We start from the raw sequence: 24,552 nt of genomic DNA on the forward strand, positions 1-24,552 counted from the left end.
TGGTCACTGCAGTCTAAAAGATGACCAAGAGGCCATTATCATCAGCATCACCTTGTAGCAATTAGAAATGTAAACTCGCAAGTTCACACAAGCTCTACCTAACGCAGTCTCTGATGCTCTGTCAGGAATCAACATGCTCAACTCCCTGCTTCAACAAGCTCCCTGCATGGATTTTAAGCCCACTAAAGGTTTAAAAGCATTGCTTTAGATGGTGATAGGCGATCCCCTGCAAAGATACAAGTGCAAAATAAGTAAAGTCCCTTTCTTTAATTCTTTCTTTTAACTTGAGGGAAACAGTGAAAATGAGGTCTCTCTCTGAGACACATGGCTTCTCTTAAGTGGGGATGGGGTAGGGCTGTGTCAGGGAAGAAGTGCTTATATTTACAATATGACCTTGTGTTGTTGGCTAATTAACATCATCACAAAGTTGAAGACACACTATGTTTTGCATCACTAGTGCTACAGCTGCTCTCCTTTTCCATGGAGATCTAGGGGTAAATATCAACTTGCTTCATCTCTGGCCTGCCGGAGCCCCCCACCCCCCAGCTCATCATGCAGCCAATTATATATAGGTGTTCCTGAATGCAGGCTACCAGCAGGCTTCACTCAGCATGACAGGCAAAGCAATCATGACCCCAACAAGCAAACTTTATTTGCAGATTAAGAGCCATATCTATCTGTAAGTGATAGTGATAGATTCCAACTTAGTGATTAGTAATTTAAAAATAATGGACATTAGTACTATGGTCTGACAGGGAGCACAAAAGTTATATCTTGACAGTCCATTAGTAAATTTTGATTTCTGAATAATGTTACCTGGAAAAGGTGAATTTGAAAGGATGTTTCACCTTGTAATAGAAAGCAAAAGAAGTGCAGTTATTACCACCCTACCATTTACCCATCAGCACCCGAGGGTGTGAGAGGAGACGGAGATAAATGAAATCATTATTTGGTGAGCTTGACCAATTTAAAAATGGGGACACTTAATTATCTCCCCTGGAGTGATTCTATTTCCCAGTCAGTAGTATTCTTAAGTTTTGGTTGCTATGGCCCTGCTTTCTTATGAAAACAAATGAAACATCTTATTGGGGCAGGGGGTCGATGATGTTGTTTTAATATTGCCCTAGTCCATTTACCCGCAAAGAGACCTCTTAATCTTGCTGGGCATATTTTATCTGTTTTGTAGATGATGTAATAGGGTTTGATTAAATCTAGAAAATTGATTTTCATTACTTATCTAGAAGATGTACATATATTATATTTCTCCTTTCTGACAACAGATGGTCTCTGCACAAAGGTTGATTAATTTGTTTTTGAATTCAAATTAAGTGAAGCATAAAAATAAATGCTAGTTGTTTCCATGCCTCCCCCACCCCAGTCAAGAATAAACAATATTAAAAATAATGCTGGGAAAATACTTTTTTTTTAAACCAAAAAAAATTTTGAAGCTTTGTGACTGACAAGAAAAGTGCCTGAGTAAATGTTAAAGTGATATGAATAGTTTTCCAATACATTTGTCAATGTGTATATCAGAAGCAATATCTTGGCTGGAATTAGGACCACTATACAGTCATTCACAGAGTGAATAATGGTGGCCACGATGAGTAAATCATGTAGGATTAATGTAGTTCTGAAGCTTAGAACTTAGTATGAAAGTCAGTTCGACCTGTGTAAAACTGTAAAATAACTATTTACAAATACTGCTTTATTGAAGAAACTGACTACATATGAGGCATTAGTGGATAGATATAGCTAATATTATGATAAAACATCCCATCTTCAACAGAGGAACAACATCTTGAAATTAATAGTTCAGAATACCTTGTAATGCATAATGCATTTTGTGCAAAATGTCAGATTAAGTTATAGCAAAAAAAGAAACTTGACATAGCTATGTAGGTAAGTGAGAACATTTTGGTGATTGTATATGAACTAATAAAGAAAATATTTATCTATTTTAAGAAGTAGGTTTCACCAGGGAGCGATATATTTGCAAATAAATTGCCATTGTTTTCCAATCACCTACCTGAAAACAAAGAAATAAAAATGCTAATGCCAAAATATAGCGTTTTATAAAAGTGTTTTCAGTGTTATTTGATAACGTATTGATCTGTCTTAAATCTTGAAACCTAACAAGTAAACATAGCAAATAAAACATACAATCTCCCTATAAACAGAGCTGTAAAATGTTTTTCCAACAGCAGGTGGCAATCTTTGTAAATCTGATTGCAACTGTGCCGTTCTACCTTTGCAGATGAAATGCAGTTGTGCACAGTTACCAGGCTGCAGTTGAGGGCAGTTCATAAGCATCATACGCTGAGACTGCTTCACATACCTTCTCATATCAAGAAGGGCTTGCTTAAAATGCTTTCCTGTTCTAATGAAATGTCTCCTTTGGCAAAACAAATGTTCTTGTTTAAAGCTTGTCAATTCTCACGCAGTGCAGGGATTTCTTTGTTAATCTGTCTAGGCATTCTTTACAACAGAGTTCTGCCTGCTGTTTGTTTCTTATCGTTCTGAATACACATGGCCTGGAGAATTAGCAAAACTAATTTTAGATTTAATGCCAGAAGGAAACCTGCTGACAAAATGCAAAACTTGAAACTGAAGTTTCTGGACCAAAGAGAAAGATGGTTCCCAGGATGAGGGTGCTTGCTATCTTGCCTGATGACTGCTCAGGACCTACAAGTAGGAAAGAGAAGGCTGACTCCCCAAACTGTCCTCTGAAGTCTAGATGTGTATTGGGCAGGCCTGAACACCTATCCCAATAATATAAACAAATGTAATGAAAATGCAAAAGGACTCTAGTTTACGATGTGATTATCAGTGTGGAACTGAGACAACTCTTTTTTTTTTTCTTTTTCCAATTTTTTATTAGGCATTTTCTTCATTTACATTTCAAATGCTATCCCAAAAGTCCCCTATACCCTCCCCACCCCTCCTACCCACAACTCCTACTTCTTGGCCCACACTTGGGCTTCATTCTTGAGTTCCCCTGTACTGGGGCATATAAAGTTTGCAGACCAAGGGGCCTCTCTTCCCAATGATGGCCAACTAGGCCATCTTCTGATACATATGCAGCTAGAGACATGAGCTCTGGGGCTACTGGTTAGTTCTTATTGTTGTTCTACCTATAGGGTTGCAGATCCCTTTAGCTCCTTGGATACTTTCTCTAGCTCCTCCATTGGGGGCCCTGTGATCCATCCAGTACCTGACTGTGAGCATCCACTTCTGTGTTTGCCAGACCCCGGCATAGTCTCACAAGAGACAGCTATATCAGGATCCTTTCAGCAAAATCCTGCTGGCATATGCAATAGTATCTGTGTTTGGTGACTGATTATGGGATGGATCCCCAGGTTCGGCAGTCTCTGGATGGTCCATCCTTTCGTCTCAGCTCCAAACTTTGTTTCTGTAACTCCTTCCACTGGTGTTTTTTTTCCCCAATTCTAAGAAGGGGCAAAGTGCCCACACTTTGGGCTTCATTCTTGAGTTTCATGTGTTTGTCAAATTGTATCTTGGGTATTTGGAGTTTCTGGGCTAATATCCACTTATCAGTGAGTGCATATCATGTGAGTTCTTTTGTGATTGGGTTTACCTCACTCAGGATGATACCCTCCAGATCCATCCTTTTGCCTAGGAATTTCATAAATTCATTGTTTTTAATGGCTGAGTAGTAGAGTCAACTCTTTTAGCATTTTGATTCTAGAAAAACGTAATGTTTTGACTCCTGAGCAACTCTTAGAAATTTTGCATTTTTAAACCTAGGGGCTCATTTGAGGTGGAGATCAATAGCTTCTACATCTCAAAGATGCAGCCATAATCCCTAACCAGTTAGTCAAGGTGAATAGGAAACCTTTGTCTTGTTGTTCTCACAAAACACCCTGGCAAAGACAACTTAAGGAATAGATGGTTTCCAGCTCATAGTTTAATACAGTTCATCATGGAGGGGAATTAAGGGCACCAGACACCTGAAGTAGCTGCCACTTTGTATTTGCAATCGAGAATCATGGTGGGGTGGGGAAGGGGGAGCAGGATGTGCTCTGCTTTCTTTCTTATTTTTTTGAATCAGGGAGATAGAGTGGATCTTCCCACCCCAAATAACCTACTCAGAGATTTGTCTCTAAGGTGATTCTACATTCTGTCAACTCGACAAATAAAATCCATTTCATGTCTACAATTTGTCACCTTAACACAAAGCACACTACTTTCAGTAACAAACCTCTACCTCCTGTCACAATAGGCTAATTAATGACTATCTCACCATGCAAAATGCATTCAGTCCAACTTCAAAGTGCTCATAGTTTTGAACAGTCCTAATACTCACCCAAAATACAAAATCTAAGTGTCACTGAAGACTCAAGGTGATGTCATGATGATGATTTCCTACGAAGCAATATAGACTTTCAAAGCAAACTAGCACAGAAAAGTGTCTAGATTACAAAATGGAGAATGGGGAGATAGAAATGATCAGGCAAGTCAACATGGAAACCTATCAGCACAGACTACAAATTCTGCAGCTTCATTTCACCATCTGGAACTTCAGACAGAATCATGAGAGCCACAAGTGGATTAAGAAGGTTAGCTCTTCCAGCCCTGCTGTCCGTAACAAACCTAGCCTCTCTCCTGGGCAACCCCTGCTTCATATCTACAGTCTTAATTGGTGGATGACCCATGGTCTGACATCTGACCACCATAAGACCCCATCACAAAGTAGGCTTTACCTTCACAGCATCATGAAGTGGCCTCTCAGGACCTCTTTCCCTGCAACCAGATGCCTGGGTTGACACATGATGCTTGGGCTTATCCGCTCTATGGAATCATGGCACACGCTTCTGTAACTCCTCCCCTGGTGTCTTTCACACCTCCTCAACTAGTACAAAAGTAGTGATACTGCCAAGTTTGTGTTGCCTTCTCAGGACAGAGATGGAGTCTTTTGGTCCATATTCACATCAGCTTTTGTGAGCTAACTCTGATGAATACTTCCCGAATAAGATGCTCTCAAAGAATCCTCTCAGCAACATTTTCAGTTTAGGCTCCGTGATTCAAATGAACATGTTCACTGGAAGGTGTCTTTGATGGGTAAGATCTTATACTTAGAACATCCATGAGGTTGTTGTAGTGCAGACTGCTAAATTATCCTTCAATGTCCACACACTTTACCTCATCAAAGTACACAGTTTTTAATAATGCTCTGCTTCACTTAAAGTATTTCAACATCACCATCACCACCACCACCACCATCATTGTTACTAGTGTGAATGTATATCTGCGAATGCCTCTGTGTGGCTATGTATATGTGCACATGATGTATGAGTTTGTTATGTGTGTATGTCAATGCAGTAGCATGCATGCCATGCAGAGATCAAAGAACAGATGTTGGGGAACAACTTCTCTCCTTCCATTGTGGGCATCGTAGATAGAAGCCTGGTTAGTGGGCTTGCATGGAAAGCACTTTCATACACTATGGCTCTCTTTTGTTTTCTTGCTTTCTCTAAGACTTGAATGAGTGCAGTAGGCAGGAGCTGTGGCCCAGACTGACAGCTATCCCATCTGAATTTTCTTCCACCAAATACTTTACATTCAGCCTCTCTCAAACCCTCAAGCTATGGGCAAAGTAAGTCAGATCACCTGCCAGATGTTCATGCAGAAAAGTGCATGAATGTCCGTCGTGTAATCCAATTTCTGATGGTGCTCATTTCCAGCTCTGAAAAGTCTGGACCAGGCTTCCACTGTCCACCTCTGTCTGCATCATCGACTTTTCTAAATTCCCACCCGTATGCCCCATGCTATGATTATAGTTTGAGGGTTCTTGCACATAAAATTTCAAAACTATTCCACATCTCTTTCACTTATCAGTTCCAAAGCCCTAAGAACCACAGGGTCAGATTTATCATAAAAATGACTCTACTTCTTAAAACCAAAGGTCTGTATTAGTCAATTAGTCATGTTGCTGGAACCACATGCTTTGACAAAAGCAATTTCAGAAAGGAAGAGTTCCTTTTGGCTCACAGGTTGGCTATAGTCTGAGGCAGCTGGTCATAGTGTATCGACAGTCAGGATGCAGCAGGAGATGAATGCTGGGACTTGGCTTGCTTTCTCCTTTGTACTCAGTCCCACAGTCAGGGTGGGACTCCCCACCTCAGTTAGCCTAGTATGGATGGTTTCTCACAGACACACCCAGCCCAGAGGTTCTTCTCCAACGTGATTCTCCATCCCTTCAAATCACAGTCAATCCAAAGCAGCACACCCATAGAATAAACACAACAAGGCACTTATCCTCCCAGTTCATGCCACTGAGCAGGTAGAAGGTCAACCTATCACCAGTTTATGTTTGTCTCAGTATCATCTCTGGCATCATCCTAAAATCAAGGTTACTTACTTATTTCCTGAGTTCTCAGTATGCTACAATTATTCTAAGGAAAGAATCCAGTATTAAAAAAAAAAGTCTTTGCCAAAAATTAATAGGGTATGGACAGTGTCTGACCATGTTATCATCTGTACTTACATGCACATCACATTCACGAGCCACAGCATCTGATATTTTTTTCATAGTATATTTTTATGATTGGAAAAAAAGTAGATAAATTGAGATGTCTAAGGTCATCCATCAATGAGACATTAATCAGTTATTTAAAAATGAAGTTATATGAGTTTTAATAGTTCCTTTTCATTTGCTTAACATTTAAGCAAATTATTATGATTTAAGAAAGTTTTTGTATCCCCAATTAGCAAATTTCCTAAAAACAGTAGAAAATATACAGTAATGATATAAATTATACACAACCTAGTTATTCTTTGTACCTACAATTGGGCTATCATATATTTCAATGTCATTTTTCAACAAATAAACACTGTAGAACTATTCGGATATATCTGTCATATATTATATTAAAAAAACAAGTGTATTGCCATTTATTAGTATCAACCTTTTAATTAAGGTGGTGCTATACTTAGCTGTATGTGCGGACACACACACGCGCACACACACACATATGCACATTCATGCATGTGCACAAATGCACACACGTGGCAGGCTCTTCTTACCTGGGCACCGCTGCTCACTGCATCTTCGTACCTCTTCACCTGTGCCTTCACACTGCTGTCCTGTTACAGCTGCGCCCTGACAAGTCCTCATTCTCCTTTCCCAGCCGCCATCACAGGACTTGGAGCATCCACTCCAGTGACCCCACTGATTCCACTGACCATTGGCTGAAAGAAAGGGGTCTTGCTTAACAGTAGTAGCAGCTGCACATGGCTTTAGCAGTGTGTGAGTTTGGGGATATTAACATCCCTTCAACTGTTACTAATTTACTGCCATGAATAAACTTTGTCCAAATATTTGACTTACTGGTGAAATACTATGCATTTTGTGATTAGAAGAATAATAGCCAGGTGTCTGACTATTCAGATTCCCAGGGAACTTACTCCTAAAAACTGTAAGCCTAATGCTAACCTTTATTAGCTTAGTTGTTATTTGACCTCAGAATCTCATGACTATGCAGACTTGATTTTCACAGTATAGTGTAAAATAAACTAATTGGTTTTACCCATAAGACCTTTCATTGCATGACTGTCTGGTGTGGCTCTTTGTGGTTTTATGAACCATCGATGTCATTGGTACACAGGAACTGGCCTTACCTGTACATTCAGGGTTGTAGCACTCCCTGCTTTCAGCCCATGGTCCTCGGCACTCAGAGCCTCCGTGAGCAGCTGCTGTGCACTGCCGGCTCCTCTGTTGTGTCCCATTAGAACATGTCACTGAGCAGTGGCTCCATGAACTCCATTCCTGCCACTGTCCATCAACTACCAAAGCAGAGAGAGAAGACAGCATAAGAAGTTCCAGTGGGGAAGGCTATGCAGGGAGCACAAGGTACCACTAACCTGAAAGATAAATCCTAATTAAGGCTTCTCTGAGTGTCCGTAATTGTGGATCACTCTGCACGGGACTATTACCTCTCCACAAGGTATTATTACCCTTTTATTTTTGTTTTTATTTCATCTTATGTATGTTCATTTATGATGGTTAATCTTAATTATCAACTGAATGTCATTTATAATCATCATGGTAATAAATGTCTGCACATGTCTGTGAGGGATTGTCTAGATTCAACTAAACTGAGAACACACATGGTTCATGTGACTAGACCTTTCTACTTACTGGGGCACTGGACTGAGTTAAAAACAAGAAACTGAGCTGAGCAGTGTGTTCCTTCCTTTGTTTGTTGAACTATAGGTCCCAAGGGTCTGGGATATCTTTGGCAAACTGATGGTTGAAGTAATCACTGAGAATCATGAGGAAATAAATAGGGTAAGAGTTGTCTGTAAAAAGATGTGCAAAGGTCCTTAGCAGAAGAAAGGTGGGCATTATGAGAACAAGATGCAAGCTGATATACAGGGGATCCAGAGATTCAAGTGAAGAGAGGCAGCAGAGGAGGATGGTCCAAGATAGCAACTTAGTTTTGCAGCTAGGTTAAGATTTTGGGAAGAGGTTCTGGTCAGAGCTAGTATAGTGAGGGGAAAGCAAATTACGAAAGCAACAGGGAGAATCTGAGCTGGGGTGGCAGAGAGATGGAAAGAATAGAAAGCTATGACGGGCTGGTGTTCAGAGGCACTAAGGGAAGCCTCTGGAATCAAAGAGAGAAAACACATGGTGACTTCCAGCTATCTTTGTATGACGGTGGGGATGCACTTGACTCCTGTAATTGGTGCTGATGAGAGAGGTGAGAAGTTTCAGTTCCAGCCTCAGCTATCTTAAAAATTACTGCATTATACATATAACAAATCAAAGGTCAAAGGCCAAAATGTTCTTCACATTGTACATTAGGTTTGCAGGGATTCACAGGATCTTATCTGTAGGATCAATAATTGATAGAATGGGGGGACATGAGTGTTTACACAAAAGGGACAGACTGATATATGCTACAGAACAAAGCAGAGGGTTAAACCAGAAACACCTTATTAAAATGCACATATTAGTATATGAATGTTATAAATGTGTTCATAGGTCTACTTGAAGGTCTATTTGGTCCAGTACCACTTCATGGTTCTTAGTGAATTTGATTATGCCTAAAAGAGAAATTAGCATCAATCATAGGTTCTATCAGAAGCTAATATTGCTGTGAAAATCCTTCCAAGCAAACCAGAGACTGACAGAATGAGTAGGTAATTTCAAGTCTCACATGTAGCTATTATATAGGATTCTTTAATAGCTAGCTAGCTGTACTTAATAAACCCTGTGTAAGATTAAAAACCACAAAATGCCAATTTTATCACCCTGTTCATGTAATTTTAGCATCGCATTTTGTTAAAAATACCTGATACAATCTTATCTGGTCATTAGTGTGCTCACTAGACAAAACAAATGTTCTAGTGAATCAATAGAACATTATAAATCAATATCGCCTTGATTTTTGGCTTTAAAGCAGAATGTAGTTTTCACTTCAGATTTTTGCTTTTAAAAGAAAAAAATAAACAAAGCTTCCATTATGAACATTTGCTATTCCAAGCCGTTTGAGAATGACCTGAAGCATTCAGATTCATAACTTGTACCTTATGTTTTATTTGATAAAGCAGTGTACAGGTTGACACCTAACTCTCAATATCCAGAAAGCAAAACCACTGGAGATGATGTCAATTTAATTGTGTCAAGAGAGAACTGGGTTGAGTGCCATCCTTAGAGATTCATATTTGAGATCATTTCTAGGCATGTTTCACCATGACTGTTATAGTTACATACTCTTGACCAAAATAAACAAAAGAACAAAACATCAAAACAGAACACAACATACATGTGCACAGAAACACACACACACACACACACACACACACATACATCAGTATATTCAACTATATAGAGATTTAAATAAGAATGAACAAGTTAAATATGGACATGAGAGAGAAGCCCAACTATCATTTTGTTTCTATAAGAAGTATAAAAAGATCTTTCTGGAAACACATCAGGAAAATGAGAGAAGCTGCCTGTGGAAAGTTTGACTTATTATGTTTTTCCTCAAAGATGCTGCCTTGCAATCAGTTAAAAATTAAACCCATCAATGTCATCCATTCATAATGTGAGTTGTTCAATGCTTGCTAATATGTACATATTTTTGGTTTTTCCTAATGTTCAAGGAGGAGTTAATATTAGAAACTTGAGAGACATTTTGAGGCTAAATTTTGTCAAAACACCCATTAAACACATATTTGAGATGCAACTAGGCTTGTTTACAAATTCAGTTACCCAGAAAGATATATAAATATAAATGAAGATATATAAATCGTGATACCTTAGACTTTTATTTCTGTTTTATTTTATACCATGTTCATTTTATAGACTATTAGCTGATCTGCTCTGAAAAAATGACTTGATAAAATAACTCATTGCATATTCAAAAAAAAAAGAAGAAGAAACTTAATACAAGGTCTAGTATAAAATTCTATTGTGTGTGTTTTTTTTTTTTTTAGTGTGTTGTCTACATTGAGAGAAAAACAGAAAAGTGACGAATAAGAAAAGTTTAACATATGTCACAGATACATACTCACAGACTCCTTTAGTGCCAGAATGAAGATTTTAGATTTTCTATTATGTGTTTTGAATTTCAAATAATCTCCTCACACCTAAAAATGTTAATTATTGTGTTTTTGTAATGAACTTTGCACCTCGTTATTCCAGGAGCTCTTCATCTTATTTGACCAAATGGGAAATAATGGGTTACAAGTTTCTGGGAAATAGAAATTAAATTCTCTTTTATACTTTTAAGCATCTCAAATAGAGTGTGCATTATCTTTCATGGGTAAATGCTAGGATACTTGAAGCTAAAATCCATTTATTAATATACAGGCTACTATGAATTTAAAAATCACATTCTTCTTCATACTAGGGAAAATAAATGGATAACTCTTACCTGAAGTTTAACTGGGGAGACAAGTGGTAAAGAGATTGATTCTCTTCAATACCCATGAGTAGCACTTGACCTGCTCTAGTAGAAGGCAGCAGACCAATGCTTCTCCTTCCCTAGAATTAGTTCAATAAGTCTGTGAGCTCCTCACACAGATAAGATGAATCTCACAGAGTCAGTGTGACCTGAGAAATCTGAATAGATCTCAATGATTTTGCTCTATTATAAAACTATTTCTGCTGAACTCTGACTCATATCTTGGTATTCTGATATGAAAATTGTTCCCTGGTAGTAAGTTAGTAAAAGAGGAAACTAAAAAACCTTAATGAAAGCTAATAATGCATCATTTACAAAAAGGTGACAGAAAAGTTATGGTGTCACTGGCATTGTGTTCCTGGATTACAGGTCAACTGTGGTTGACGAAGATGGACCACGCTCTGCTCTAGTGACCTTATCCAGCTGACTATGAAAAATGTGCCTTTATGGACAAGGAGGAGTTTCACCTTGAAGTAGTGTAAACAATATTACAAGCAGAACAATACCATGGAGAATCCCCTATCATGTCTCTTGGGAATAAAAACGGCAGATTGCCAATTATTAAAATGAGGCAGCAAGGTAAGGGCTACTGAAACTGTATACAATTGCAAAATCTGAGGCCAGGAAAATGTGTGTCATGGAATTGGACTAGACTAATGCTTTTGCTAGATCATATAGATCAAAAAGAATATTATTTTATTGTGCTCTTTGACCAGTTACCAAACAAATGAGAAATACACAGCACTAAAAGAATTTTTTGTGCTTATGATATTGACTTTAGATGTTGATACAGAAATTATTGCATTAAATAAACTTCTGTTTAAAACTGTGACTCAGGTAGAGAAATTAGTGAACAGTTAATGATGTTAGAGAAAGCCCTACTTTACTTCACAGGATCTATGTCAGGCAGCTTACCACCACCTGATATTCCAGCCTTAGGAGGATCCAACAGCTCTAGTCTCCAAAACACCTACACACACACACACACACACACACACACACACACACACACACACACAGCTAAAATAATTTTAAAGTTAAATTTAAAAAATGGTATCTCTATAGTTTAAAATAGTTTGTAAATTCCATGATGTTTACAGTTAACTCATTTTACCACTAAAGGTTTACACAGGTTAAAAGTGAAAGATACAATAATATACTCCATATAGTGAGTTACTAAGAAGGAGGAGTAGCCATACCCCCACCAATAGATTAAATAGATTGAAATCACAATCAGAAAGAAAAGGCAACAGTAGGTCTGAGATTACATAAATAATAAATTCTAAAAGTTCCCCGAACAATGGAAGAGAGAGACACAGTGTAGGAAAGCCTCACAGGAGGAGGCAGCAGAGGCAGCAGCGCACAAAGGTCAACTTCTAAACCAAACAAACTATGAATTCCTGAAACAAATTGCTTAGCATTGCGCTTGGAGCGGCAAACAAAGGCGAACAAACTAGTCCCAGATTTATTAGAAGGAAGGAAATAAGAGAGATCCAGGCAGAAAGTAATTACAGACTAAAACAAGCAAGGAGGAAAAACAACACAAAAGATTAGCAAGACAAAGGCCTGGCGATCTGAAAAGAAAACAAAGTAGATTAACCATAAGCCAGACTAAGTAGAAACAAGGCTCAGATACACAAAACAAGGGATGTAACCGAAGACGTTACAAGCGACACCTTAGAAATTTAAAGGATAATTAGAAAATATTGTAAACAACCATAAATGGCAACAACACTGCCTGACCACCGAGAGAAATGGACAAATGATTATCACATATATCTTACCAAGACTAAGTCAGAAGAAACAGAAAACTTAACACAAGAATCAAAACTAATGACACTGAATCAATAATAAATCTTTTTTAATAAAAAAGCAACAATAAACAAGCAAAACCAAATTAACCGTCACTGCTGAGTTCTAGCAAACAGTTGAAGAATTACTAAGAACTCTCAAATTATTATGCGAAATTAGAAAGGAAAGGATTTTTTAAAACTGTGGTAATTTTAAGAAAAATGAACCATGCCTTGCACATACCAATAGGCACACTTATATATATTTGAATTCTTAGTCATCAAGGAGTAGAACTCTTTGAAAGGATTAGAAGTATGGAGAGGTACAGCCTTGTTGGAGAACTTGTGGCCTTGTTGGAGGAGGTGTGTCACTGGGGGTAGACCTATGTCAGGTCCAGTTTCTCTCTCCCTGCCTACAACTCAGGACATAGAATTCTAAGCTACTCCACCAGTGCTATATTTTCAGCCATGATCCCTGCCACAATGATCATGGACTAAACCTCTGAAACTGTAAATAAGTCCTCCATCTAATACTTTCTTTTATAAGAGTTGCCTTGGTTTTGGTGTCTCTTCACCACAAAAGAGCAGTTACAAAGACAAAAACATTCCATGACTCTGCTACCACTAAAGCAAGAAAGGAACACACCACTAACAGTGGCTCTCAGGCTAATATTCATTTTTAAAATGCAGATACTCTGCAAAAGTATTTTGATAATACGGAAAATCAATTATAATAACACACTAAAATTAATTAATATGTTCATGTTGGATCCATTCCTTTGATGGATAGCAAGTTGGATCAGCACATCGAGTGTATAAACATGGCAAGCCACATCAAGAGAATGAAGGATAGAAACTATGCTATATCTCAAGATCGGCAAAACTCATTTGGCAAAATCTAACATCCCTGTTAGACAGAAACACTTAATATATACAAAGCATAGGAGGAAGGTAGCTCAACATAATAGATAGAGGGTACAATAAAATATAGGACGATGTCACAACTTAATCTAAAGAGGGTACCTCAACATCATAGAAGGAGGGTCCCTCAACACAATAAAAGCCACATAACATAATCAAACAGCTACAATTGAACTAAATTGATAGGTGAAGCTTTTTTTTTTTAAGATCTTTAAGAAGACAAGGGACAAGGGTACTAGCCTTCTCTATGTATTTAACACAGAGTTGGAAGTGCAGACAATCAAGAAAGAAAGAGAAAGAGCATATGTATTCAGAAGAAATGAGTCAAATTCTTCCTGTTCACAGATGGTCTTATAGAGATAAAAACCAAAGATTCTCCCAGAAAAGCATTAGAACTAATAAAAGAACTTCATAAAATTGATGCTTCTTAGAAAAGCAACATAGAAAAATCAGCAATGCTGTTAAACATCAATAGCAAAATATTTGAAAAAGAATGAACGAATCATTACCATTTATAGAAACCACAAAACAATATTCAGGAACAAATTGAACTGGAGGTTAAAGTTCTTTGCAATGAAAAATTTAGAACATTGCTAAAAGAAATTGAAGAGTACATATGGAAAAATAAAGACATCCTGAGTTTGTGGATTGGAATGATGAATATTGCCAAAATTTTCACAGCATCAAAAATGATTTACAGTTTCAATACAAACCTTACTGGGTGGGATGATTAATACTGAGAGAGTCAACTTGCTGGAATTTGACATAACAGTGGAAACATGTTCCTGGACACGTCTGTGATGGACTACCTAGATTACGCTATTATAAATGGGAAGACCTATACTAAATAGGAGCAGTACCATTCCACAGGCAGAATTCCTGGGTAGAATAAAAGGGAAAGGGTGTACTGAGCATTAGTATCATCGTTCTCTGCTTCCTGACTGTAGATACAATATGGCCAGATGGGTCAGGCTCCTGGTGTCAAACATTCCCCTGCCATGGTGAACTTGGGGCTAGACAAGTTCTTGAGTGCAGTAAGGAGGTATTAATGTGTTATTCTGGTGTGAGGTTGGAATAAAAGAATGTGGAGATAAACATGGACAGCAGAGACCTCCTGTGTGGTTTAAGAGGAACAAAGGGTGTGCTATGCACCTGTATTCTACTAAAGAATCTTGCTGTATTTAATCCATGGCCAGAGGACTTGAGTGAGACCTCTAAATGGAGAGGTGATGGACTTAATTATTCGGTTGAGGGAATTTTAAGAAATGTTAAGTGTTTAGGCCGTGTTATGATTAACGCTCACTGCTCCAGTCCCGAGAGAATGAGAGAGAGAGAGAGAGAGAGAGAGAGAGAGAGAGAGAGACAGAGACAGAGACAGAGACAGAGATGAAGTTATGAATGAAGAAGTATTAAGAAAACATTTGAAGATTTGAACAAGAAGGGTGCAGAGGACTAAACATGTGTGTTATACAAGTGTTGTACAGATTAGTGTTATGAAAGAGAAACAGTGTCTTACAATGGGATAAGAGAACGGTATCTGGAGGAATAGATCCTAACCACAGAAGCCTTCATCTGATGAAGATGCTTGAACACTTGAAATTAAGAAGCTTGAGCTGAGATTGCAACTGAAGGTTTTCTCTTCATAAGAAACAGTCACACAGGAAAGTGCATAAGGTGAGCACACAAACGCCAATGCAGTTATGATCTAAGAGGGAGATGATCCACCCTGAGCCAATGGATGCTTTGATGTATGTCCACCTGGTACTGGTTTTGAGGTCATGACAGGTGGGAAACAGAAGGAATCACAGAACTTGAGCACAGATCCAGAGGATGCAGAGGCCAAACATTTTGCAAGAAGTAAGTCCTTTAAGGATGCTCCCAAAGGTCACTTTATGAAACAGAAAATTGAGACCAGGTTGCAATATCAAGTCTCAGGTGTCACCGATATCAGGACAGTAAGATGTCTGCCAATGAAGGTTGCTTGTGTGATGTAGTATTTGGGTCAAGAGATAGGAAATATGTGTTTAACTCAGCAGAGATGGAAGACTGGCGCTACATTACCACAAGACTGAGATGACTCACATGGGAGCGGCAGGATATTTCCTTTGCTTTGATGGGGTCTGTCTAATAACTCTTTCCTAAGCCCCATTCTTCTTTTTTAGGAGATGAAACGTTAATTTTGTTTTGGATATCAGAAATATATAACCTGTTTGTATTTTACAATTTAAACACTTAGTTGTTTCCATAACACCATAAGACAGCTTACAGGATTTAGCTCTCTCCTCCCATTATATAGGTCTAGGACTAGAACTGGGGTCAGCGGGCTTGGTACTATGCACCTTTAGCTTCTGCACCATCGTGCTGGTCCCATGTCTTATTTTATTGGAGTGTATATTAAGAGAAAAGGCTTAGATGAAAGTTGGACTCTGCACTTACAGTGTTGAAAAAATTTAAAGACAAGGAGAATTTTAAGGCTGAACTGAGTGTGTATCTTGCATTTTGAGATATCCACATGGGCACAAAATATGGGGGATTTTAGCTTAAAATAATATGATATATATGGTATGATAAAATCAATAAGTTGTGGAACTGTTATGCTTAATCTTGGTAGTCAAATTGGTGGAACTTAAATTCATGGGTGTGGGGATGGGATTCTGTTGTATGCTTAGGAAAGATTATCTAGATCAGCTTATGTGAGGTGGGTAGACTCACCTTAAATTTAGAACCATGAGTCTATAGCCTAGTCATAAAATATATAGGAAAGCAAGCTGAGCCATAGCATTACTTGTCCTGTTTCCTGACAGTGGATAGAACATGGCTAGCTGTCTCTAGCTTCTGGGGAAACTAAGAATTTCCGCACCATGATATACTACTGGGCTTGTGATCTTTGAGCCAAAATAAATTCCTCCTTTATAAAGTTTCCTTTGTCAGTTTTTTTCCCTTTCTCTTTTTTTTCACAACAAGCAACTGAAACACATAAATACCAGTGCTAGTTTCACAAAACTAGAAAAAGCAATTTTAACATTTCAGCCAACCACTAAAACCACAAACAACCAAAGAACTCTTGATAAAAAAAAAATGAGCTAACCAATATCCTTGGATGATGATGAAACGCAGTGTTTCTGGTGTGTTAGATGATGACAATAATCCAAACAGCATGAAATTGGCATAAACACAAGGATACGAAAACAAGAAATGCTTAGAGTCTAAGGGCAAATACATGAACATGTAGCCTGTACTGGCTAGTTTTGTGTCAACTTGACACAGCTGGAGTTATCACAGAGAAAGGAGCTTCAGTTGAGGAAATGCCTCCATGAGATCCAGGTGTAAGGCATTTCTTCAATTAGTGATCAAAGGGAAAGGCCTCTTGTGGGTGGGACCATCTCTGGGCTGGTAGTCTTGGGTTCTATAAGAGAGCAGGCTGAGCAAGCCATACTGCATCAGCTCCTGCTTTCTGACCTGTTTGAGTTCCAGTCCTGACTTCCTTGGTGATGAACAGCAGTATGGAAGTGTAAGCCGAATAAACCCTTTCCTACCCAACTTGCTTCTTGGTCATGATGTTTGTGCAGTAATAGAAACCCTGACTAAGACAGAGCCCAAAGAGTTTTTAACTTTATTTTAAAAGAATGATTGTGGAGATTATAGCCTTATTGAGAAATATCAATGGAAAACTGGATATCACTGAGTATGAGAATGAAACTAGATGGTGTCATTTTCAAAACACAACTAGAATGGAACCAACACTTTGATGTAAATGATGCAACTATTAGAAGAAAACCTAAGGGAGATTCTTCTGAATATCATAACTGACCAAAACAAGAGCCAACACAATTTTCATGTGAGCTTACATAAAACCAAGATTCCTTCACATAAAATAAACAATCATGAAAGAAAAGAAAACCCATTGAGTGCAAAACATATTTGCAAACTCTACACCTAAGAAGTTATTATCCCGAATGTATATGAAACTCTTTAAACACAGAAAGACAAAGAGTCCAAGTTTTAAAAGAGAGAGCATTCTAATTAGATACTTTTCAACACAACACACTGTCTAGCATGTATATAGAACAAAGAATAAGAAAAGGCCAGATGAAAACTACACTGAGATACACTTTTCACCCATTAAGAACAGCTCCCCTTATGCTGGTGAGAAAAGAACAGTCTTTTTTTACTCTGTCGGGGGAGGGAATAAAAATTAGTATATCCATTATGGAAAATGTTGTAGATTTTCCTTAAAAGACAAACTAGGACTATCATGAGATGTCTCTGCTTATTGTAGCAGTGCCTGGCAGGAGAGCTAGGAGCCAAGAAATGGAGTTATCTGCCTATCCAGTGAGAAATGAACAAAACCAGTGTGGGACAAACACAATAGAATATTACTCATCAGTAAAGCTAATGAACTATGAGTCAAACCCGAGATCATTAGGTTAAATGAAATAAGCCAGACACAAAAAGATAGCTGTCATATGACCTTCTATGTATAATGTATGCTGATCTTAAAAGCAGAATGGTAGTTTCCAGAGATTGAGAAACATAAGGGGAAAGATATATTGATGGATAATGGGTTACATTTGAGATAGGCGAAAACCCTTCTGATATGCTTTATACAGTATTGAATGCGGTGATAAGAATAAATTGCTTTCATATGTTATTTAAAATGTAACCCTTCCCTTTCTTTTCCTCTCATAGGAAGCCCTTTTTTTTCAAAAGTTATACCAGACCTCATAATTTCTTCTAAGAAATGCACAGAGGTCAGAATCATCATTTTCTATGTCCCTTTCAATTCCTTCCAATTACACAGTAAGGACTCGCTGCTTCATTTTATTTTTTAAATAAATATTAATCTTTCAATTCAAATACTTCCATTGCACTTGGAGCCCTTCTACAACAGTGAATAAGAACATAGAACAAAAAGGCTTTCTTCTGCAGCAGGGAAACCCCGAGGGATCTAACAGTGTAGGCAATGTGCTCCCTCCCACGAGGCAGTCACAGGACAAGGCAGTCACAGGAGGCAGCTAAACTTCACTTCAGCAATCCTACAAATTCCATGATTTCCTGGGGCCAGAACAGTTACACTGGCACAGTCTGAGGTGTCAGATCTCTGGTATTCTCACTCCAGTAGTGACTTCACCCTTCTAGAAATAACCAAGCCAATCTGGAAGAAATAATAACTGTCTCCTGTTAAATTTTATATATCTTAGTAAATGTACAGTTTTTAGTCTATTTTCTAGATCAAAAGTTATTATGTATACAGAAGAGGTAGACAGAATGTGTACTAGCCATTAAGACTTGTAATATATACGTGTGTGTGTGTGCGTGTGTGTGTGTATGCTAAAACTATTATTTTAGCAGTGATTCTGTCTGGATATTGCTGAATGAGTAACTCGGATAGAGCGGGGACTTGTGAGCAGAAGACTCGTGTCATCTGCTAATAAAGCAGTCTGATATAATGGTGGAAAAGCCTGAGATCTCCAGATTCACATTTAGCTAGGAGTCACCAGGAATCTAAAAGATCCTTTCATAACATAAGCTCCAAATGTTTGGAAAAAAGCCTTACTTCTTGCCTTGGAAATAAACAGAAACAAAACAAAACAAAAGTACACTTCCTACTTGCTATTTTTTTAATTAGGTATTTTCCTCATTTACATTTCCAATGCTATCCCAAAAGTCCTCCATACCCTCCCACCCAATCCAACTTTTTGGCCCTGGCGTTCCCCTGTATTGGGGCATATAAAGTTTGCAAGTCCAATGGGCCTCTCTTTCCAGTGATGGCTGACTAGGCCATCTTTTGATACATATGCAGCTAGAGACAAGAGCTCTGGGGTACTGGTTAGTTTATAATGTTGTTCCACCTATAGGAGATCCCTTTAGCTCCTTGGGTACTTTCTCTAGCTCCTCCATTGGGGGCCCTGTGATCCATCCAATAGCTGACTGTGAGCATCCACTTCTGTGTTTGCTAGGCCCTAGCATAGTCTCACAAGAGACAGCTATATCAGGGTCCTTTCAGCAAAATCTTGCTAGTATATGCAATGGTGTCAGCATTTGGAAGCTGATTATGGGAAAGAATGAATTTATGAAATTCCTAGGCAAATGGATGGACCTGGAGGGTATCATCCTGAGTGAGGTAACCCAATCACAAAGGAACTCACACAATATGTACTCCCTGATAAGTGGGTATTAGCCCATAAACTTAGGATACCCAAGATATAAGATACAATTTGCTAAACGCATAAAACTCAAGAAGAACAAAGACCAAAGTGTGGACACTTTGCACCTTCTTAGGATTGGGAACAAAACACCCATGGAAGGAGTTACAGAGACAAAGTTTGGAGTTGTGTCAAAAGGATGGACCATCTAGAGCCTGCCATATCCTACTTGCTATTTTCAAATGCACCATAATAAAAGTGAAAACAAGGTACAACATTATTTTAGAAGTTAGAAATGAATATATAAGCAAGTGACTCTAATAGGAGGAAAGGTGTTGAAATGACAGTAATAAAAAGCAGTACCATGGGGCAACTCCTTTTACAAATACTGTACAATTAAAAAGAAATAAAATGTATAAGCTAAGAACCTAAAAGATTACTGTTATAGGGTTAAAACCCCCAAATGACCTAGAAACAAACATAATCAGCATGAAACAGCCTAGAATATTATAACAACAAAATATAAATTAATGAAAAAAACAGGTTAGTGGGGCAGCAACTGAATGTCAAATTACAACATCCCCAAGCAGAGAGAACTGCAGACCTTTGAACCAAGTGCACACAAGTGCACTTAGTATCTTCCCACTCCCTGTGTCACCAGAAGGGCTCCCTGCAGAGGGACAGGCGGGCTACTCTCTTTTGAGTGAAGAGCATCCAGTTCTTGAGTCAGTAGGACACAGAACCCAAGAGTGTTTCAGGGCAACTATCCTTAGGTTACAGCTCCCTGTCCAGATTTGCATAAATACGCAAATGTGCCTGAAAAGGAGACCCAGGGAAACTGTCCACTGTGGGGATTCTGGACTCACAGGGATAAGTTTGTCAAACAGGATATCAGTATGACACCATAGGCACACACCAGCATTTGGTGAATACTTGCACAAACCTGTGAGTAAAGTCTCTGACTCTTTGGATACTGCTCTAGAGTTCAAAAAACTACACCTTGAGTTTATTTGGCTTATATCCTCTAAAGTACTAAAGTGCTACCCTTATACAAAGTTTGCTAAACCTTCTGCTCTGTATCACTTTATACTTTTCAGTGTTTCTACTGAGCTTTAATTATATCATTCCTGTCACATAGATGCTAGGCTCAATTTATGAATGAAAAAAGTGAGGAATGATAAAGGCAGTAATTATTTGTAAAAGTAAACGTGACTAATTAAGAATTGGAAGTGAATGTGTTCCTGGTTCCCAGACCATTTGCTTCCTACTAAACCAATTCTATTGCATTTACATAGTGTACACATGGAATCTCTATAGATGCTTCATGCATTTTGGTCTTCTAGCTGTGACTCGCAAGTCAGTGACATTGATCTATTTTATCTCTATCTCCTACATGAATGTATCTCAGATTGGGAAATGCCAAAGCTGAGACAAAAGACAAAGACAATTTTGAGTCATTGGTTCATCTAATCCTCAAAAAATATTACGCATAAACCAAATTACATGTCTGTTAATTTTAGGGTTTTAAGTTAAAAACTTAAGACATTATGAGAATTGATTAATTTCAAAGAAAGCGAATTATTTTGAGGCTATCGATCTACTTAATTTTCGTATTGGGCATACAACATAAACAAAGGTACATCACATCTGACACAATTCTGTAGCTAAATATTGATAAAATTCAAAACCACTGATGACAAGATTTTCCCCACAGGAGAAGTCCAAATAACAGGACCATCCTAAGATGAATTTGACATAATTAGATCCTACCATTGTTAATAGCTTGCCTATGCTTGCAGCTAGGCTATGTTATAATTATTGAGCTAACCTATCCATAAAACATCACTGTCAGATATTATCATTTTCATATAAATACAATGTTATATAAATAGTATAACCACTCACAATACAAAATACCCATTTCTCCACTGATATGAATGACTGGTACTTCTTTACCAACTACAGGATGTCTTCCCTTGTCTCTACAGAATGTACATGATACCCAGTCAGAATAATCCTCCTTCCTAACAATAACCAATCCAGAACAATGTTCTTCCTTCTGCAACTCTTACCAAATTACTTAGCACACAAACCTAATCCTTTAATAAGTCCTTTCTAATCCTCTCAAAGGTCTCATCGACAGCTCTCAGAGAATAACAATCACAGTAAAAGACGAAGAAGGAAAAAAAAAAAGCAAATATCTCCTTATGAAAGAACAAAAGATTCTATCACTGTATCACATTATAACAAGGAAACAAATGTAGAACTAGATAAATTAGAGTAAGGTTTAGAAATTTGTGTTTATATATACATGTAGATGTGAATATATACTCAGCACACACATATACATATATATGTGTGTGTGTGTATATATATATATATATATATATATATATGTGTATGTATATATGTATGTATGTATATATGCAATTTGTTGGAGGAATACCAGAAACCAAGTTGCTTAAGCAGGAAGGAAACTGAAGAAAAGTCCTTTGTACTGAAATATGTCAGTGGTACCACCATGGATAGAATGCTCAGATAGTTACAGCAATAATATTTCAGGGAAAACAGCAACCCAGACAATGTGGCTTAGACTGTGTTTTATATTACCTTAGGTAAGAAAGGCAGACCACAAAGACAGTTAAACACTTAGGGTATCTTCCATATACCCTTCCATAATAACTCTAAACAAGCTGATTCCCACTGCTGCCCTACACTTCTGCTCACCTTCTCCAGCAGCCCCTCTTCTCAGACAAGACATTAATGTAGCTAGGGTGATGATATTAATTTTCAACTTAACAGAATGTGGAATGTGCAATTACCTGGGAGGATAGCCTCAGGGCATGACTGGGAATGATTAAGGGTAGATTTTCAGTATGTCCCTGCAGGGTTACCTTGATTGCAGTAATTGATGTGGGAAGGCCCACCTTAATTATTGTCAGGATGATTTTGTGGTCAGGGGAATCCCAGACAGTATCAAGTGGAGAAACAATCTGAGAACTATCAAGCATTATTGACTAGATGCAATTCAACCAGATGCTTGAAAGCCCTGGCACCTTCACTTCCTGACCATGGTGGGCTGTACCTTGGACTGAGATCCAAAAAAAAAAAAAAAAAAAAAAAAAAAAAAAAAAAAAAAAAACCACACACACACACACACAAAAACCCTTCTCTTTTACGTTGCTTCTGTCATGGCATCTCATCACAGAAATAGGGACAGAAACTAAGACAGTAACAACTAAAGTAGTAATGCCACCTCTACTCTTTCCTTCCTTTCCTCCCTCTTTATTTAGCTGTGAGTCAGAAGGCTTTCCACCCTCAAAAGAAGTGAGAGAAACAACTGGGTATGTCCTTAGGAAAGCAGTTGATGGGTATTGACTACTTGTAGTTGTATACAAAACTGTCTAAGTGAAAACTATTCCATGACTTGATGAACAATATATGTCACCCTTAGAGTACCTTATAAAGTTTAGAAACATTTCTTAAACGAAACAATCTGAAATTCTTTTCTTACAGTATTTCACTGAATTAAATTGCCATACACTATTGCAACTCACATGTTAAATCATAAAGTTGTGAGGATCAATCAATGCAATTTGTGGTTTTGTATGTTTCTTCTTACCTTGTCTGCACCACAGTCCAGGTGAAGCCAAGGAGATATACAGTAATAGTAACCATTTACATTATTCTTTGTATATGTCCTATTACATCTATATATCATAAAATAACGTCTAGGGCATCCCAGATTATAACAAGTATTAGATTAAACTGTACAACCTTCAAACTGCCGCATTTAATGACACTAGGTTACTTCATTCAATATTTTCCACTCTTACAGGTGTATCTTCTTAATTTCTTGAAATTATGGAGTATGTATTCTTTTTGACAAAGCCAAGGAAATTACCCTGTTTCACTCATATAAGAGAAATGAATGAGAGGAAACACTTTTCAGCAAGGCTCAGTAAGAGTTGTATGTTTTATGTATGCTATGCACAACAGGAATACTATATGAAATACATTAATGCAAGCTTCGTCAATTGCCAAATATGCTTACCTGGACAGAGGGCAATATTACAAGGCTTGTGATGAGTTTCAGGTCCCTCACAGGGCCTTCCTCCATACTGAGGAGGTGTGCATGACCTGGTTCGTGTTCTTTGGCCTCGGCCACATGTGAAGGAGCATAAGCTCCAAGGTGACCATTCCTCCCAAACTCCATGTACTGTAATAAAGCAGAGAAGCTTCAGCCACAGAGAAGAGAACCAAGGGCAAAGACTTTGTTCTGTATAATTAAGAAAACAAATCATCAAATAAAGTATGAAGATGTTTTGAAAACTCACTTTGAATAAAACTCTAATTAGATATAGGCTTTTAAATTTAATTTCAAAATGTATTAAAAGAATAGAAAACTAGATGTACTTTTCTTCTACTCTTGAATTATGTTTTAAACTATTCCCCCTTTCACCTTTTTAAGTGGAAATTCCTTTCTTTCTCTTGATAAAAGATTTCTAAGTTATTTTTAAAGCATGGTCACCTATGAAGAATAAGGAAAATTAAATTTCTCATAACAGGGCTGAACTTTTAGAGCTAAATTTGTATTTAAATAGCTAAGGAGCAATTTAATTCTAGTACCTATGACGTTTCTGAAATATTGTTTATCAGAGAACACAAAAGAGTTCCTGAAAATTGGTTATGCATATTTTAAACATTTTAAGCTACCTTTTTTAAAAGATATTTTTTCATCTAAAATTTTGGGGCTACATTCAC

General features: G+C 37.8%; 1 protein-coding gene across 4 annotated transcripts in view; it reads right to left on the minus strand.

Annotated features, from left to right (window-relative positions):
- The window catches only part of Adgrb3 (adhesion G protein-coupled receptor B3), a 724,234-nt gene that overhangs the window by 432,410 nt on the left and 267,272 nt on the right, over positions 1–24,552 (minus strand). For all 4 annotated transcript variants that reach the window (XM_021163961.2, XM_029468423.1, XM_029468446.1 and 1 more), the window contains 3 exons: positions 23,843–24,007; positions 7,639–7,803; positions 7,045–7,209 (listed from right to left, as the gene is read on the minus strand). In XM_021163961.2, coding sequence (XP_021019620.1) covers positions 7,045–7,209; positions 7,639–7,803; positions 23,843–24,007 — 495 coding nt within the window. The remainder of the gene's footprint in view (positions 1–7,044; positions 7,210–7,638; positions 7,804–23,842; positions 24,008–24,552) is intronic.

Source organism: Mus caroli, chromosome 1 (assembly GCF_900094665.2).
Source record: "Mus caroli chromosome 1, CAROLI_EIJ_v1.1, whole genome shotgun sequence".
NCBI lineage: Eukaryota > Metazoa > Chordata > Mammalia > Rodentia > Muridae > Mus > Mus caroli.